General features: G+C 41.1%; 1 protein-coding gene across 2 annotated transcripts in view; it reads right to left on the bottom strand.

Annotated features, from left to right (window-relative positions):
- The window catches only part of hdac4 (histone deacetylase 4), a 116,562-nt gene that overhangs the window by 69,119 nt on the left and 29,975 nt on the right, over positions 1-17,468 (bottom strand). For both annotated transcript variants that reach the window (XR_011585197.1, XM_070838756.1), the window contains exon 3: positions 3,358-3,420. Coding sequence is in view for 1 of the 2 variants with exons in the window: in XM_070838756.1 (XP_070694857.1) it covers positions 3,358-3,420 (63 nt within the window). In the remaining variant the exon portion in view is untranslated. The remainder of the gene's footprint in view (positions 1-3,357; positions 3,421-17,468) is intronic.

Genomic DNA, 17,468 nt, shown 5'->3' with positions numbered 1-17,468 from the left:
CTAAATGGAGCACGATGGTCTTTTCTCATAGTTTGAGGGTCTCTAGCCACATCAGGGACACATTAAGTGCATTTTGTATAGTAGCTCCCCTTTTAGATGCAGACTGAACATGTAAAATCAAGTGAGCACAGAAATAGAAATCACATATTGAGGAATGATAGAGGAGTCTGCAGTTGAACAGCAGGAGGGAGGGGTGGTGATGTGTGTGAGAGGGAAATAGCAAACAAGTTAAAGGAATGGAGATACAGAGAGCGAGAATGAATTTGGCGTAGCCCAAAAAGTACGTTTTTCTCCCCTTTTTCGTGATTTCCTTTCCAGAGTTTTGAAATGGTAATGAGCCTGCTAATTTTTGCTGATTATTTGCATAATGTGCCTTTCCTCATCCCTCTTTTTCTACTTATCCAGGCCCTCTTCTCCTCAAATTGCTGCTCTCCTCCCATGTCTCCTTCTTTCTATGTCTTCTACCGCCTGACTGCTCCCCCCCATCCACCTCCCGTCATTGCATTTATTTTATCTACTCCTCCCTCCTCCTCCTCCTCTCTCAGGTTCTTAAGTGCTCAGAAAACAGAAGCTGGCCAACAGGTCTGCCACTTCCTGTGTGAACCGCTCTTCATCCTTCTCTCTCAACTTGCCTCACAGTGTGCTAAGCTTTAATATCAGCGCTGTGCAGGCAGAAAATGGACATGTGCACAAAGCATTAAGACTTAAAAAAAAACTAAAAAAGACAACTGTCACATTTCTTGACGATTACCAACGGTACACACCAGGCCTCAATGAAAGGAGCCATAACAAAGCCCTTCTGTGAGCTACAAAACCACTTCTGGTCTACATTATCTGTCGCTTCTGTTCCTGCTCTTGCTCTTGCTCTTCTTTATTTTCCCATCCTCGTCTTCCAAATCGTCCTCCCCCCGTCCTTCTTCATCACTTCTCTCACCTTCCCCTCACTCCTCCTCACTCCCTGCAGTGTCTGTGCACTGACAGTTATGTGTGAGTGGAGCGTGGGCTGCTGCTAATTTGTGCAGAGTGGGAGAAAGCTGTTTTGGCTTAGGGAGAAAAGATACTAGTTTAGGCTATACAGCGCGGTGGACAGACCGCCATGCCGTCCAAACACACACATACAGACACACCCACCAATACTGCACATGTTTATCTAGTCTTTAGTTTCCGCTCTCTCCTCTAATGTCACATAGGCATTCATGGATACAGACAGCTGCTCAAACCCACATTAACCTTAAAGTGTGGAAAAGACTCTGAAAGGTGCTGACTTCTGCTCCTCTTATATCTCCTCCTGTGCATGATTTAATCATCCTGTTTAATATGCATTCAAATCTGTCTCCATCATCCTCCCCCACCTCTCCCTTCCTCGTTTTCAAATTTTGAAATGACTCCTTCTCTCTGATTGATGCTCACTCTACATCAGATCCCAAACTTATCTGTGATAAAAATGCACAAGCACACACACACGCACCCAGGCTGGTGACTTTCGGGTCACCAGCACCAGCTGCAGCTGTCGCCGTCTCACTAGGTTCTGTGGTGAGATGGACTTCACAGCACAGGACAAAACACACACACACACACACACACACACACACACACACACACACACACACACACACACACACACACACACACACACACACACACACACACACACACACACACACAGGAACTGCTACTGTTGCTCTGGCACCCACTTAATTAATTCTAACACATCTCATGAATGTGTTAATAGAGCATTGTACTGTACTCTTTCCAATAAAATGCTGTTGTCCTTTTTTGGCAGGCATTTAAACATTTTGTTATTATTAGGTTTGTACCAAACTCTGAATTTTTCAAGTGTAATTTGATTGAGCGTTTCAGTTTGGTGATTTGACAATGGAAGCAAACTGTATCCAGTGTATTAGCCTTAACACCAGACTTACTAAACGCCTATTTAGGCACCTTGGCTTTATTCATTGTGGAAATTTGTCTGCAGCTTCTCAGAATTCATAAGCACAAATAGTAATAAAAAACTGTGCGATGCCTTAAGCATAATTCAAATCCCAATTAGAGATGCCTGGTCACCATTCAACACAGTATCTGGCTCTCCTTACTGTGTTGGTCTAAATGAGGTTTGAGTGTGTATGTGTAGACAAATTATTCTTCTAAAGCTGCAGTGCATGCCTAACAGGCAGTAAAACGCTCTTCTGTCTTTGTATTATCGCCTCAAAGAGGAATTTTGAGTAAGGCATCAACTTTCTCACTTCAAAATATTGATGAACGAAATCTACGACAGCGTGGTCATCAATTTGAGTATTTGTGTTTTTCACTATATTTATTTAAAAAGCTGACCTCAAAACGTCAACTTCAAAAAGGTTTCACACAGCCATTATTTAGCATTAGAAGAGAATGAAATAACATGTGCGGAACTTGATTTCAATTTCTCTCCTTAAATCAGAGCTCCAAGCGTTCTACAGGTTTCTATGGGTTAGGTGTATATACGTCTGTCTGTGTATTTTTGTTTCCACGTGTGTCACTGCTGCAGGCAACAAAACATGCCATTAACAGGCTAAGGCTCCAGGTCCTGGCAACCATATCTGTGACATCACTGCCGCATCAGCATTTCCTCCTGCCACATGGGATAAACATACCGCTTGTGGGTTGAGGACATGCTGATGTGGCGTGATCATCCCACGTTCCTGTCAACAAGAGCGTGAAGTTCCAACAAAATGTCTCATTTCATATGCACTTTTGTGTACACGCACATATGCGCTGGCATGTGCGGCGCCAATTCTAAAAAGGAGTTGGTCACTGAATAATACATCGCCATGTACTAAAAACAACATGTGACGTCAGCTGGTGGGAATGATTATATACTCTGGGGTAAATGATAAGTCTCCTCATAAGCAGGCATCACAAACCACACTGATGTTCTGTAATCACCTGCGGTGTATTACACATGAGCAAACCCACAGACATGACACATCAGTCACTCAGCGATAGGTGAGTGTGTTTCTGAAGGCTCTGAGTAGGGAAGCTGAGTTAGTGCTGGTGTAACTAGATAATCATCAGGGGATTTTGCACTGTACTTCCCAGTGATCCCTCCCATTTCAAGGATATCACATTGATGAGATATGGCATTGTTTAATATGTATGTTCAGCCGTGGTAAAGTGCACTTCCTGTATGCTACAGGATTTTTTTTTTTTACCTTCAGAACCTGCCACGAGATCTCTACGACAAAAAATGTAAAATCTTTCATGATTTTTTTTTTTTTTTTTTTTAAATCAAGTCAACTGTGCAGTCAGTAAGGGTCCAGTCCATTAATTCATCAGTCCACATGCAGCTCACACACGGATGTACACATAGAGATTTCCTACCGAAATGGTTGACCGCGGCTGGTTTGAGAAGTTCCAGAGGCTGCTCGTTGCTGGTCAAGCCACCTGTCAGAGAGTAGGAGAGGGTGGCTTAAATGTGATGTTAAGTATGACATCAAAATCAGTAGCTGAATAGATTTAATACCACAAACGACAGAGAGGTTGAGACGATGGGACAGGAACATCTTAGAACAGTCCACAGCACCTGGTCTCACACTTCACAACTCTAAGATCAAAGTCCTGCTATACACTGATTTAAATCGCTTAAGTCTGTCAAAAGATTGACTTCGGCAGAGATTCAACATACGTGAATGTTACTGTCCTACCTGGGGCCTAGCACTGAACATAAAAAAGACCATAACAATGATGTTGAAAAAGAGCCACATGTAAGGGAAACAAACATCACTCTATATTCCATCACATACAATACAGTACAAAACACTGTTTGAAATGTTACTGTTTGGGCCAGTAAAAATAAGTTCAACTAGAAGATTCACTCCATTAGTCAATGAGCTGACAGCAAACAGAAGCACACTGGGCACTTTATGTAATCAAATGGCAAATTCACGTTGAGATTTCAACAGTTATTTGACTCAAATTCCTTCAGTCAATTGTGGAACCCATACTGCTCTAAGTGTGGGGCCTATTAACCAACCTAAACACTGACAGATGAGAAAAGAATCCAAATGAAAAAGCACACAAAACAGTTTTGTAAAAGCATCCAGCAGGTGCATAGGTACAACTAATCATGCCTGCAGAGCTGAATTAGCCCAATGTCGGTTATCATTGAAGAAGAAATGCATATTAGCTATATTAGCCTTGAGTCAAAACAATCCAAGTAAATTGTGATGTGAAAAGTTAAAGTCTACAGATAACAGGCTGATGTCTTGTAAACACAAAAAGTGCAAAACAATTTAATAAGAAGGCTTTCAGTGAGTGCCCTGGCTGCGCTCAAAGTGATAATTTATTAGGTGGATGTGCTGTACTTAGTTGAAGCATCTGGTATTGGCAGTCCGTGCGTAGCTGTATGGGATAGCTTGTTTTTTGTTTTTTTTTCATTAGCATAATGATGACGCCATTCAAAGTGTAGCAGCTCCTTATTATTCTTGCTCAACCATTTTGTACATTTATGCCTAAAAAATATAAATGTGTTATGTTTTAGTCATTTTGCATTTGCCAAAGAAAATAGATTCCTTGGCCCACAGTTATATAACTTAGAAATGTGGTTATAATCTAGCCCAAACACCCTAAAACACACTTAAAGTTCATGTCATCACCTCATAGTCATTGTTTTTATTTTAAATCTAATGTGATGGAGTGCAGCCAATACAATGAAAAACATATCAGTGTCCTAATACTCTCTGACAGCACTGTACACACAGACCAGACTATTAATAGACTGCTGGTCTGAGTTGTAACAAGCCCACTTACATATATTTCAGAGCGTTTCCCAGGATACCATCATGTAGACATTTTGGCTTTTGGCTTTTGGCTTTCACTGTCAAGCAGCAGACAGTGTTTCACTTGGGCCTCATGAACTGCCATTCTCCAGCCGTATGGTCTGAAATTCAAGCTCTTCTGTTTAAAGAGTGTCTGCAATCACTCCATAAACCCGTTGCCGAATTTCTGCTCCCACCTGCAAACAGCTAGGCTGAAATTATGCCATCACTCAGCCTACATCGTTTTTATGCTCAAGATCGGCAGCTGGTATGGATGGTGGGTCAGTAATCCTGCAATTATCACCACTTTAAAGAAGCAGCCTTACTTACAATCACATATTTCAAACTTTGTCGGTACTCAGTGGGTGTCAGTGCAGACACAGCAGGCTGTATTCAGAGTTCAGTTAAGAATGCGTGCGAGACGAGCAAATATGGCTATAAGTCTAAAACCAATAATAAAACTTCTTCAAAGACGGCAGCACTTCTGAGACTGAAAAGAGTAAGCATGACTGTGAATATCTCTCATGCAAACATCAGAAATCTCCATCCCCATCATCTCTGAACCAGTGGGGGAAGATGTGGGGGAAGAAAACCCAGTGTGGAAGACAGGAAAATATGAGGGGAGACCATGTGCTGTGTCACATGAGCGAGCAGCAGCACGACATACCCACAACTACTATGGATTTTGCTTTTCTGGGTTGCTAGGCGCTATTTTCAGCCTAAGCAGACTGCTCCATGATTAATACATGATGGAGGGAGGGGCTGAATTAAATATTCATATGTAACGCACAAACACACACCAAATGCATATTCTTGAATTTCATATTCTAGGCAAAGCCTTCTTCCTTTGTTTCTTTAACAAAAGTAGATGCTAACACAGAAAAAACAAACAAACAACGCATCTTTATCTGCAGGTGGTGAGGGGAGACCTGACTGAGACTTTCTCCAGAGAGGAAGATGAGAATGAAAAAGAGAAAGAGAAAAAAAAAAAGAGAGGGTAAAAAAGATAACAGGTTTTGTGGTGATAGAGTATTATATGAAGGCTCAATGTGAGTGTGTGTGTGTGTGTGTGTGTGTGTCAGTAGGGTGGCAGTGGCAGATGGCAGAAAGACGACACCAGAGTTTGATAGGCGAGAGACAGGCCAAGCAATCACACACTCAAACACACACACAAAGGGAGAGCTTAAAGTGTACGTGAGTGTTTTGTATCTTCCCTCTGTGGTACTTAAACTTGGCCGCCTCTGTTTTACATTTTGTTCTGTGGCCACCTTTAAAATCCTTTGCCAAGACCTGCGTCACGATAAATACAGAGAATAATAGACAAAGAAAGCGTGACAGTAAACCTGAGATGGACATTTGCATGCAAATGTGTATGAGTGAGCAGGTCTCTGTGTGCACGCGTGAGACCATGTAGGGGCCGACCGTGTGCAAAAACAGACGGGAAGAATGTACAATAATTTGTATATTTATCTCTGTGTGTACAGGAAACGTATCTCATGGAAACCAGGCTGGTTTATAGGTTGCCCACCCGTGACTGAGCAGACTGTGACCTCTGACGCCTGGGGGAGGAAGACAGGCCAAGAGTTCTCTGCCTTAACACACAGTGATGAGAGAAAATCTCCATGGAGACCACAACAAACACACATGCAGAGAGAGAGAGAGAGGGTGAGAGAGAGAGAGAGAGAGAGAGAGAGAGAGACAGAGACACTGTTGTAGGGAAGGAAAGGAACAGTGTTCTTGTAAATCTAGCTAAGGATCTATCTGGGTGTAAATCTACACCTATACAGCCTGTGTGTTTTATAATCTGACAGCACTTAGGCACAGTCAAGTGGCCACAATACAAGCTGTTGATCATATACTTTCTCGTGTACAAATGAAAGGCGAACAGTCCATGATAAACGACTTGAGTAGCTTAGCTGGGATAACTAATATATGGACAATACAATAATAATAATAATATGGCAACAACTGAGAATGTTAGTATTATTTATGACATCAGAGCAAAAACAAAATTCAAGTGTCTGGGTAGCAAAAATTTTAAATATAAAATTGTTACACGTTTTTTTTCTATTTCATATAATTGTAAATTGAATATCTTTGGGTTTTGGACTGTTCCTCCATAAAAACCATAAATCTGCCAGTGCATCAAATTCCGTCTGTAGGGTCTTCAGTTAATAAATTGCCCGTAGGTGTGGGTGAGAGTGTGAGTGGCTGTCCGTCTCTGTGTGTTGGCCCTTTGATCGGGTGGCGACCAGTCCAGGGTGTACCCCGCCTCTCGCCCTAAGTCAGCTGGGACTGGTGACCCTTAAGGATAAGCGGTATAGACGATGGATAGATGGATATGGGAAGCATGAACTCATGTACAAAACTGAATACATTGAGTACTTCTTGAGATATCTTAGTCTGGACCAAAGTGCTGGACCAAACAACCATCTGACACTGCCAACCATAAAGCCATGCTGCTAGCATGGCTAAAAATCCATGTTGGTTCCAACTAGTTAATCCATGGAAAACATCTATTTTGGTGACGTCTGTAATCCCCTAGCTAACCACCGGCTTTTTTCCCAATTAACTGTCTTCTAAGGAAAGCTGTGATGGACAGGGTGCCTGTATACACTGTCCACGCTTGAGTAGACACTATTTGTACAGCCACACATTTGCTTGCAAAGCACTCTTGTCCGCTCTTAACAAGGTACTTATCCACCCTGTCCAAACCACGTCACTGTTGTGACATCTCTTGAGTTTGATTGAATAGTTGTCCTCTCTACAGTGCAACTATTATCTGCTGTTACAGCGGTAACAACAGATAAAGTTCAAGAGAGATGAGACAGAGAGGTTCGCTGCCCCTTACAACTCATTCTGTGGGCCGAGCTTTGGCTCTGCTTGTACTGCTGTTAGATGATAGATGGAAAGAAGAGCACTTGTTTTATTGTGCTAACAAGGAATATGGCACTGTATCACTATTATTATAACTGTTAGTAATTTCACTATTTAGAGTAGCAATATGTAGCAATATGTTATTATGTAAGTAAGTCATGTCCGGCGGGGTATTATGTGTACATCACAGTTACGTCGTCACCGAGAGTCATGAGGACATTGACGGATATTTTAATGTGCTGACCTTTGTGACCTGTGCCATATGCGTGCCCCTCAGCAACAGTAAAGCATGTTCTATCTCCCCTGTGACATGTAGGAATATACATATGGCCAGCAAAAACACATCCACATCAAGAAGAAGTGCATGCATGCCTCCAAGCCCAGGAAGGAAAATGATTTGCTCTTTTTACATGTGTCATATCCCACTTGTAAAAGCCTAGATGTGTCGACAGACTTCCTTGTGGATAGACAGACGTGATCACCACATGGAAAAGGAAGAGACAGAGTGCCAAGTTACCAACGTCTGGCAAGAGGACAAGTTGGCAGACAGAGGCTAGCAGGAAGCAGGAGTGGCTGCTTCAGTGGATACACACCCGGTACACAATGGCGGGGAGAACCCTTCCATGATGTAATAAGAGACACACAGAGGACGAGTGAACATTCATAAAAACGCACTTGCACACAAAGGCACACAGTGCAGTTGAACGTATACATGAGCACACATCTTTGCTCCTGCCACTGCATACTGTCAAGATGGCAAGTCACCTTGTTTTAGGCCACCTTTACCTCCACCTGCCTTCCAATCACCACAACAGAGTGGCGGCCACACCAACCTGTCTAGTCCTATACAACTCAGTCTGGTGTATTCTCAGCCCTTGATATCAGCCTCAGAGCTCTGCCACCCTCCACTCTGCCAACTATGCCATCCTGTCTGCTGAGGCTCCACCAAAATTGCCCTTCTGCTACAACCAAACTCTGAGCCAGTCTGAGAGTGTGCCAGCCACGCCAACCTGTCACCACCGCTCTAAACCACAAGATAACCTGCTGGGAAATCTAACATATGAAGAGATTCATTCCAAAATGAGTGATCCATCATGTGACTGGAAACAAAAGTCACAACTTTTACAAGTTTAAATGCAATTTCACATCTTTGGGGCGCTTTCGGTCTACATGGCTTCAAGAGAGTCTCTCCCTCTCTTCGCATATATGTTTCTTGAGGTTTCCATGGATTCCTCGTGGAGATTTGACTTTCATTCATCAATACAGTCTTATGTCATTTGTTAAATAATTTGTTTATATGGTCGTTCATAAGCACCATATAAAAAAAACCTCAGTGACGCATGAGCTTGACAAGCAGTCACTCTATCCTTATCCTAGGAGAAGAGTTAATTCTGCGTGCCCTTGAACCTCCCTACAGCACTGGTAGGTGCCAAGCTGTAAAATATGTCCTGCTGCCGTGTTAATAGCAGCCAGTCAAGCTGCAAGCAAACCACTGCCAAACCTCTATACCAAGAGTCAGCAGAACTTAAGGAAAAGTTACACTTGGTAGAAAGCAATTTTCCTTGCAGACTACGTCGCTAGCATCTACCGACTGAGCCTAAATACTGTACCAAATCATTTTCACGGTTTGATGCACATTTATGAGTGTTCACATGCACACTGTCACCACCACAGTGACAGTTACCCTAACCACCATCCCAGCAAATTAAGTTCCTATTTCCTAATTAAGTTCTAATGCAGTTTCACACATTACACTTTTGTGCCAATGCACTGAAACTGGAGGGACAAGGATGTGGCAGTTTCAAAAGGCTTTATTTTAAGACTGTGATTACCATCATTCAAACACCGACTTTGTCAGCTTGGTCTAAAAACTAGAGCTACAGCCATGCACTGGTTATACCAATGCTCCCTTTAAATATTAGCTTAGTGCAGATATATGTAAAATTGTACAGCAGAAAAAGGTTGACAAACTATATTTGAGTTTATTTAAAAACATCTCAATGTCACCTTTAGTTAAAGTTACAGTAAATAAAACCTTGCGCTGTGTTTAAATAATCATGTTGACAAATTTAAACAGTAACAGCTGAGAAGTGGCAGCAGCATCGTGGCATTTTTAAGCTTTTATTTCTATATATCCTCTCAAACAGGTCAGACTTTATTGCACATAAAGAGGTAGGATTCCTGGGTTTTCATATGAATGAAATATAGAGCAGCAAATTATGTGATTTTATTAAGTTTCTTCCACTGCTCAGAAGGACTAAGCCCATGTAAACCGTCTCAGCACTGCCTTGCTAAAAACTACTTGTTGGTATTGCGGCCATGTTTACCTACTGCTCAACACTTCCTCTGGGCATTTGGAGCCTACAAGACAACCCACTCCTTTAAGTTCATTTTTACAAACTGACCTTTGATGTTTAGGTTTTAGGGCTTTTATACTGTCATTAACCAGGAAAAAATATGAGAAGAGCGAGAGAAAGAAAAAATACTGATGTACATACACACAAAAAATGTATTGTTACATTTCTGGGAGCAATACAGAACATTTTTTGGGAGAGGATTGGCTGCTCTTTTTCTCCAATCTATTTAGGCAACATTGCGACAAATATATCTATTAGATCTATTAGAAGATATTATTTGCAGCAAGCAAGAAAGCTGTAACATGAAAATAGTTACAGCTCCTCCAACAAAGACGGGCTGGACAGATATCATGAATAATGTCCAAAGCATGGAGAGACTGACCTTTTCACTACATTTACGAGTTGAAAAACTCTTTCAATACTGGGAAAAATGGATTGCGTTTGTGACCTCACGAGAGGATTACTCATCTGGCACTGTATGAATTGACATGTATTTCCATCGGTATGACGTATTAATGTATTAGTAACCAACCTTGCGCTCCATTAGGAGTTGTTCATTGTATTTTTATGCTTCTTTGAAAAAAATAATGCATATGAAATGGTCCAATCCATCACTGTCACACAGTAACTGTTCACAAAGAGGGGCCATGTGGTCTGGCAGCAGGCAGGCAACAAAAGGTCCATACGGAGACAGGAGATCCCTGTGATACCTAAGATGGGTGCTGTGTGTGTGTGTGTGTGTGTGTGTGTGTGTTTGAAAGTGCACTAAGAGGAGTAGAGACATCTGTAGGGAAGTGAAGGGGTCACCGGGTAGAGAGAAGGGCCTTTCTGTTTGTAAGAGCATTACACATGTGGACATCACATGGTAGATTCCACTTACTGGTTATGCAACAGGTCACAAATATTGTAATATACACATATGCGAGACTACAGTATACACATCAACATCACTCAGTCTCCGTGTGTGCACCGGCTGCCTCCACAGTAAAGAGGACACTACTTCTTTAGGATCCAAGAAGAGAATCTGTCTCTATCAGATTTAAATACCCCACCCTCCTCCATCACGGCTCTGCATTTCCAGTGAACCTTCGCGTTCATGTTTGCGGAGGGGTTCCACTGTGTGACGAGTCACATTTGGTCGAGCAAATGAGCAAACTTTCCCCAACTGTAATTTCCCAAGCATCTGCGTTTATTTGGACCATGAGCTTGGACCAAAGCAGTGATTACTTGATGCTGCTGTGTTTTCAGACTGTTTTTATAGCAAAAATGTGCATGTTAAGGAGAGTGAGAGACAAACACAAACTGGACACAGCAATCTAGTTACATCGCCAGGCTGTGAACTACTGGAGTTAATTACACCTTTTGTGTCTTACAGTCTGTTTTCACAAGAACTGTGTTCCCTGTGCATGTGTCAATGTCTGGAATATGGGTGTGATTCCCAACATGTCCACTCTTGTTGAATCTTGTTAATTGTGTGTTGCAGTCACTAGTTTTGAGGATCATGGTGTGTATGCATGTCTTTGAGACCTGTGATTAGTTACAGACTAATCACAGGTGACTAGTTATAAAGTAACTAACACACAGTCCTGAGATTATTTCCCTATAAAGTTGTTATAGTTACCTCCTTGTCTCTAGTCTGGTCTCCACTAACTTCTGAGGAACACTGCAGTATTTTGGTCTGTCTAAAGTTTGTTGCTAGACATATATTGTACATTATTGGGTTTGCCAGACCCTCAGAGGGACTCTGTGATGTTTATGTGAGCAGCTGATACTCAACTGTGCTGTGAATGTGATGTAAAATAAATAGAGGCTGAAAAGCTCAGCAGAGTTGCAAACATTTGGAGTAATTTTGGATCGCAAAGCACCCATTTCACTTCACACTTTTCAACTGATTCATTGCTAAGTTAAGTTGGGTTGAGTTAAGAAGGTAAGAAAAGAGGAGGAAAGGAGAACAAAGTGAGTAGATCGAATAAAGTACTGTAAGATGATGATGATGATGATATAATAACAACAATAATAAATAATATTATAACCACAACAACAACAACAATAATAATAATAGATGGATTCAACCATATGCCATTTGTCAGCCAAACATTCACTGTGTGAACTCTACTCCAGCTCATTTCAACAAAAATAGGTTTCAATATTTGTAATGTTGTTCATGCCAAATTCCTACCATCCTATGGTATGTAGCTCACAAACGATAACATCAGACAATGTTTGCCCAATTTCAAGTGGCAAGAATGGAAATTAGTCATCCTCAACATTTGCCGTCTTACAGTTTCAGAATGATGAAGAGAAGTTGGAGAACAATTAGATTCAAAATAGGACGTATACTCAACAGGATGGCTATCGTGTTTTTCCAAAATTATGTCAAGCCTTTTAGGTGTTCTATTATCTCAAATGGATTAAAAAAAAATGCCGTAAGTGGGAACAAATAGCTGCAATAACTGCTGGCTGCCTGTGAGCCAGACGCAATAGCAATTTGTCAGAAAAGGAGGAGAGTCAGAGGTGCTGAAAGACAGAGCAAGCAAGTTTGTGAGGGTTTAAATTCTAAAGGTGCAGTACACCAACCAGAGACAACAGCAGAAGACAGATATGGCATGAATACAGTGAGTGAGAGTGCTGGACCAGAGGGGGGTTGTTGCAATGTCCCACAGCCTCAGGTGCTGTTGGCAGGAGTGCAGGGTTATGGGGTTGGGTCAGGGGTGGAGCTCGCTTTGTTTCTTTTGATTTAGCTAAGTGTAGATCACTGTTCGCTAAAATTAGTTTATGTCTAAAGTACAATGAGGCTGTAACTACATCATCACTTTTTAACTATCAAAGACAGAAAAAGCAATACAACTGAAAAGAAATACATAAAACATGCAACGAGGAACAAAAATTGTTTTTGATGGGTTAGTATTTTGGTGCGGGAACGTTCGAAGTGAACAGCAGCCAAGCATCCGTATTTTTCTCGAAATCACTTTTGATTTTAACTGGTGCTGAAGCAGCGTGCTTGTATGACAGAACAAATGGGGCTGCTAACGTCAGTATGGTTCAGTGGCTCATGGCCTCCTCTGCCAGCTCAGTTTTATTTCCAACATCTGTCATCCCATCCGCCAGAATGTGTCCGATCAGTAGCTGTCCTCCGCTAATAAAATGCATCCAGAGGGAGGAAGAAAAAAAGCTTCAAAAGCATTCCTCCAGTTGATATGGGAGCCTCTGCAAATCCCCTGGTTCCCTCCCGTCTCCATTTTCAGCACAAATACTTCCTGCATGTGTGAAACCCCATCACACCTCACCATCACACTCCTCTCTCCTAAATCAACTCGCTTTACTCTCATATCAGCCTTTTCCCCTCCACTAAAGCACCATATCTCTAAAGACCTTAAAATATTTTAGATACCCTGTTCCACTTTCATCTTTGCTTGGCTCTGTCAACTGAAATGCCACTGTGAATATTTAGCTGTGATGTTTAGTATAAACATCTTTGGACTGGTCTTACTGATTTACAACATTGGTGCTTGGAAACCATAATCCAAGCATCATTATGTTCCTTTCAAAAATGGATTTGCCATTGCAAAGGAAGACTATAGAAACATAATTTCACATAAACTAGGCTGAACCATCTTGAAAAAGATTTAGTATTTTATGGAGGGAAAGAGTTAAGATAAAGGTTATCATTTTCATATGCACAGTACACTCAAAGTCTAAGATTTGTATGTATCCATGTTAATGTAAGAATTGTATTGCGTCATATTGGCAGTAGAAATAATATCAGACCAACACATATGGTGGATACTAAAGCTTGGCTCACACTACAGCAATTTTACAACTCTAACCAATTTTGTTTGGAAACAAAATGTTTTAGATGGCTGAATTTGATGGATTAGAGGATTTATCAGAAGGATGGCTGCTTTACTCCAAACAGTTTCACTGTGTGAACATTTGGATGTGTAGAAGAACATTGAGCATTAATTAAATTAGATCCTGGCCAATCTTGTCTGTTGTGGATTTAAATAATCAATGAAGTTATGCTGCTGTTCAGCATGCGTGAATGCGCACCACATCTCTCTTAATGAGAAACTTGGGAGGACTGCTGCAGGTTATTAATATTTTCCTCATAAACTATGTACTATTTCACCCACCTGCAGCCAAACCATTATTATTCAGAATGTTAACCTGACCCGACCCAGCACCAATCAAACTATCTAGAACAAATATATCTTCATAATGATCTTTTGCCAGTCGCCACAGATGTATCAAAGCATCCTAATTACACATCTGCACTTTCACGGGCTATACATGAAAATAGATCAGTAATCCCTTTCATCTCCATGTTGTCAGCAGCTCACTGTAAGTCCCACGGCACGCAAAACTGTGTTTATTGTTACTTCACTTGGGTGTTTGAGCTTCTCTGTGCAGAATGGTGTACATACAGAGTTTCTTTCCTCTAATAAAAGGGAGAAAGTTTCTCTGTGCTCACCTTCAATCTCAGTTTAACATGTGTTCATAGAAGCAAGATTTGTGGCATCATAATCAGCCTGGAAGCCAATCATGGTCCAGTATGCAACTCCCACAGTGATGTGGAAAGTTGAAACATCCAATGTGACGTGGGACATATTTTCTGTCCAGCAGCTGAATTTGTGAATTTAATATTTTTTGTGTTCTATAGCAAAATCCAATAACCTCTTAATTGTGTAAACAGTGTACCTTTAGTGGTTATCTCATCATGAGCCATGACCAGACATGAACATATGTGACAAACTTTCTCTCCTTTGTGTTAAACTCTTGATTCTGAGACTCAGTCCCTTTACATGTCCATTCTAAGTTCTTGCATCAATAGAAAATAATTCATACTAAATAAAAGGGGATGTTGCCTCACTTTAATTTAATTAAAAACTATAAAAGCATTACAGATAAGGGATCTTGCAAGAGACTATTTCTATTACACAAATATTGTTTAAAGGTAAAGGTGAGTCTAATTTGTTGAGTCCAGTTTAAAACTGTCGTGAAAACAAAGCCATGTGTACGAGTCAGGTTCTTCTCATGCATTCCTGGACGGAGGAATAACAGGTGCAGCACAAAGACACGTTGGTAAGCAGAAATAATACAAACACATCAGACTTGCTGCACACAAGGAATAAATCCTGCAGAAAAGGGTGTTCAGTTGGTAAATTATCCACCGCAAAGCAGTTTTGTAAGTTGGTTGAAGGGAAGAGGGAGGAGAAGGAAGAAATGCAGATAAAGAAAAAAAAAGAAAAAAAGTAAGACGGTTGTATGAAGGATGTGAAATAACAGGGCTGGACAAAGTGGAAGAACACAGAGAATTACTGCATCACTGAAAGATACCAGGAACTATAAAACAAAGACCCACGTTTTGAAAGATGAATATGAACCAGAGCATTTTATACAATAAGCCAGTGCATTCCCCGTAATTAGGAAGGAATTTCTTACATGTGGCTCTCTCTGACGTCAATCCTGTACCTTCCCAGAGTTTGCTTTCTCTTCCCCGGCGCTGTGAATGTTTAGCGTTAGGCTGCTTTTGGCAAATCTCCTGGACTTGGGTGCTAGGAGAGGTTTAGGGGGAGGGTGGGGTGTCTTTGCTTGTTTAAAAAGCAAGCAAGGATGAGCATGGTAACCTCAGTTCAAGTATTTGGCTCTCCTCTGATTCTGCACTGTGTTTATGTGTGTGTTGGCAATTGCCACATCAGTGGAGCTGTGAGGTTTAAAAAGTTTGAGAAGTGTTTAACAGTCAGGGAACCTCAGTGACACCTAAGACGACAAATTCTGGAGCCGACTGCCGTGTAAGCGGTCATCTAATAAAATGGCCTTTTACAAGGACTATTTGGCAGGTTCACTATCTACAGACTTAGACTTCTCAGTAGTGAAGTTTGAGGTTTTTGTCCTTGGATGTGGTCATATCTGAAAACTATTTGAGGTTGAAAGACAAAATTTTTCATCAATGATCAAAAAAACTAAGGAAATGAATTTCTCTATTAAATCCCTGATGCATGTTTCCCTGCATATCAACAATATCCATGTCAAGGTTTAGCTCCTTCCACAGTAACTGGATCGATGAGTGCTGCATGGTACAGCAATCATGTGACACAGGTCATGTTAAGTTCTCAGTGCTTTTCATGAAAGCTCAGGGAAAGCAACAATCCTCCTGAAACACATTTAAGGAAATCATTCTAACAGTTTCTGTAGGAACAATTTCTATGGGTGTGAACCTCCTGACTTCATGACATCTCCTTGATGTGCCATTTCTGTCTTGCACCACCAATTAATGAATTGATTAATAGAAAAGAATAATATATGGAAAAGAACTGAAACCCATTCACATGTTGAAGAAGGTTTTATAGGGCATGAATTTCAAATTTCAAACTCTCTTATCATGAACATGGTAAACACAATCCCATTTGAAGGCAGCATTAAAAACCACAAGCTCTACAGTTCAGCTCGCTATTTCAGTGTTTCCACACCAAAGTGTCAGATATTAGGGGAAAAGTTGGGTAAGGTAATCAAGTATTAGGTGGGTGCCCAAGTATATCTTATTCAACAATACAACCTCTTTGGTCATTTAAATTACAACAACATATTGCAAACTAAGTCTAATACTTCATTTCTGTCACAGCTTCCAAGAAGATGCCCACTCTGACTCACCTCCTCACCCATGTCTGCCCTTTCTCCAGCTTCCTCCTCTCCTTCTGTCTCCCACTCTGTCCACTAAGTTCACAAGAGCCAGCATGAGATTATTTGGGAAACTGTCGTGTACGCAGTTCATATTCTAACAGCATTGGTCCATGTGATTGCATGACAGATCGCTGGGGATGAATGTAGGCTGTTCCTTTCTGAAGCTTTCAGTTGATCCTTTCTCATTACCTCCATGTCTGCTCTACCATCATCTGTGACCGTCTCCTCTCTTTTCTCCATTTCTTTTGCCTGATTGCGTCCACCATACACTTTTCTTTTAACAGTTCTTTTGTGGTTGCTCAAAGAAAAGTCTTACATCGCCCTTACCACCACTGAGGTTTCTTTTCATGATCGCTGACTGTGAAGGACAAGAATCACCTTTATTCCAGGAACATGTCTGTCTTGTGGCATATGTCAGGTTATGCTTATATTAATGTTACATGTTACACACATAAAACTAAGCATGATCAATATTCATTTGGCAAACTGTACAACATCCATGTTTATGACCCTGCAGGAGCTCAGTAGCAGATTTATTTTGATGGGTACCAGTTACTCAGCAGAACAGGGAGGAATGATGAGGTGCTCAGATTTGAAATAATGAAACAAAACACGTACACTTCTGGTAATTCATTATTTAGCTAGAATAGATAGTAACTAGTGACAATCTGATTGTCTAGTCAGAATGAGGACTCTACCCCAGGACTCTAACTTTAAATCATTTCAAAATAATAATACTTTGCTGTACTCTACATAGCTA

This window comes from Pempheris klunzingeri, chromosome 10 (genome assembly GCF_042242105.1).
Source record: "Pempheris klunzingeri isolate RE-2024b chromosome 10, fPemKlu1.hap1, whole genome shotgun sequence".
In the NCBI taxonomy this organism is placed as follows: Eukaryota; Metazoa; Chordata; class Actinopteri; order Acropomatiformes; family Pempheridae; genus Pempheris; species Pempheris klunzingeri.
The sequence above is the reverse complement of the archived record's forward strand: the minus strand, read 5'-3'. Positions and strand labels throughout refer to the sequence as shown.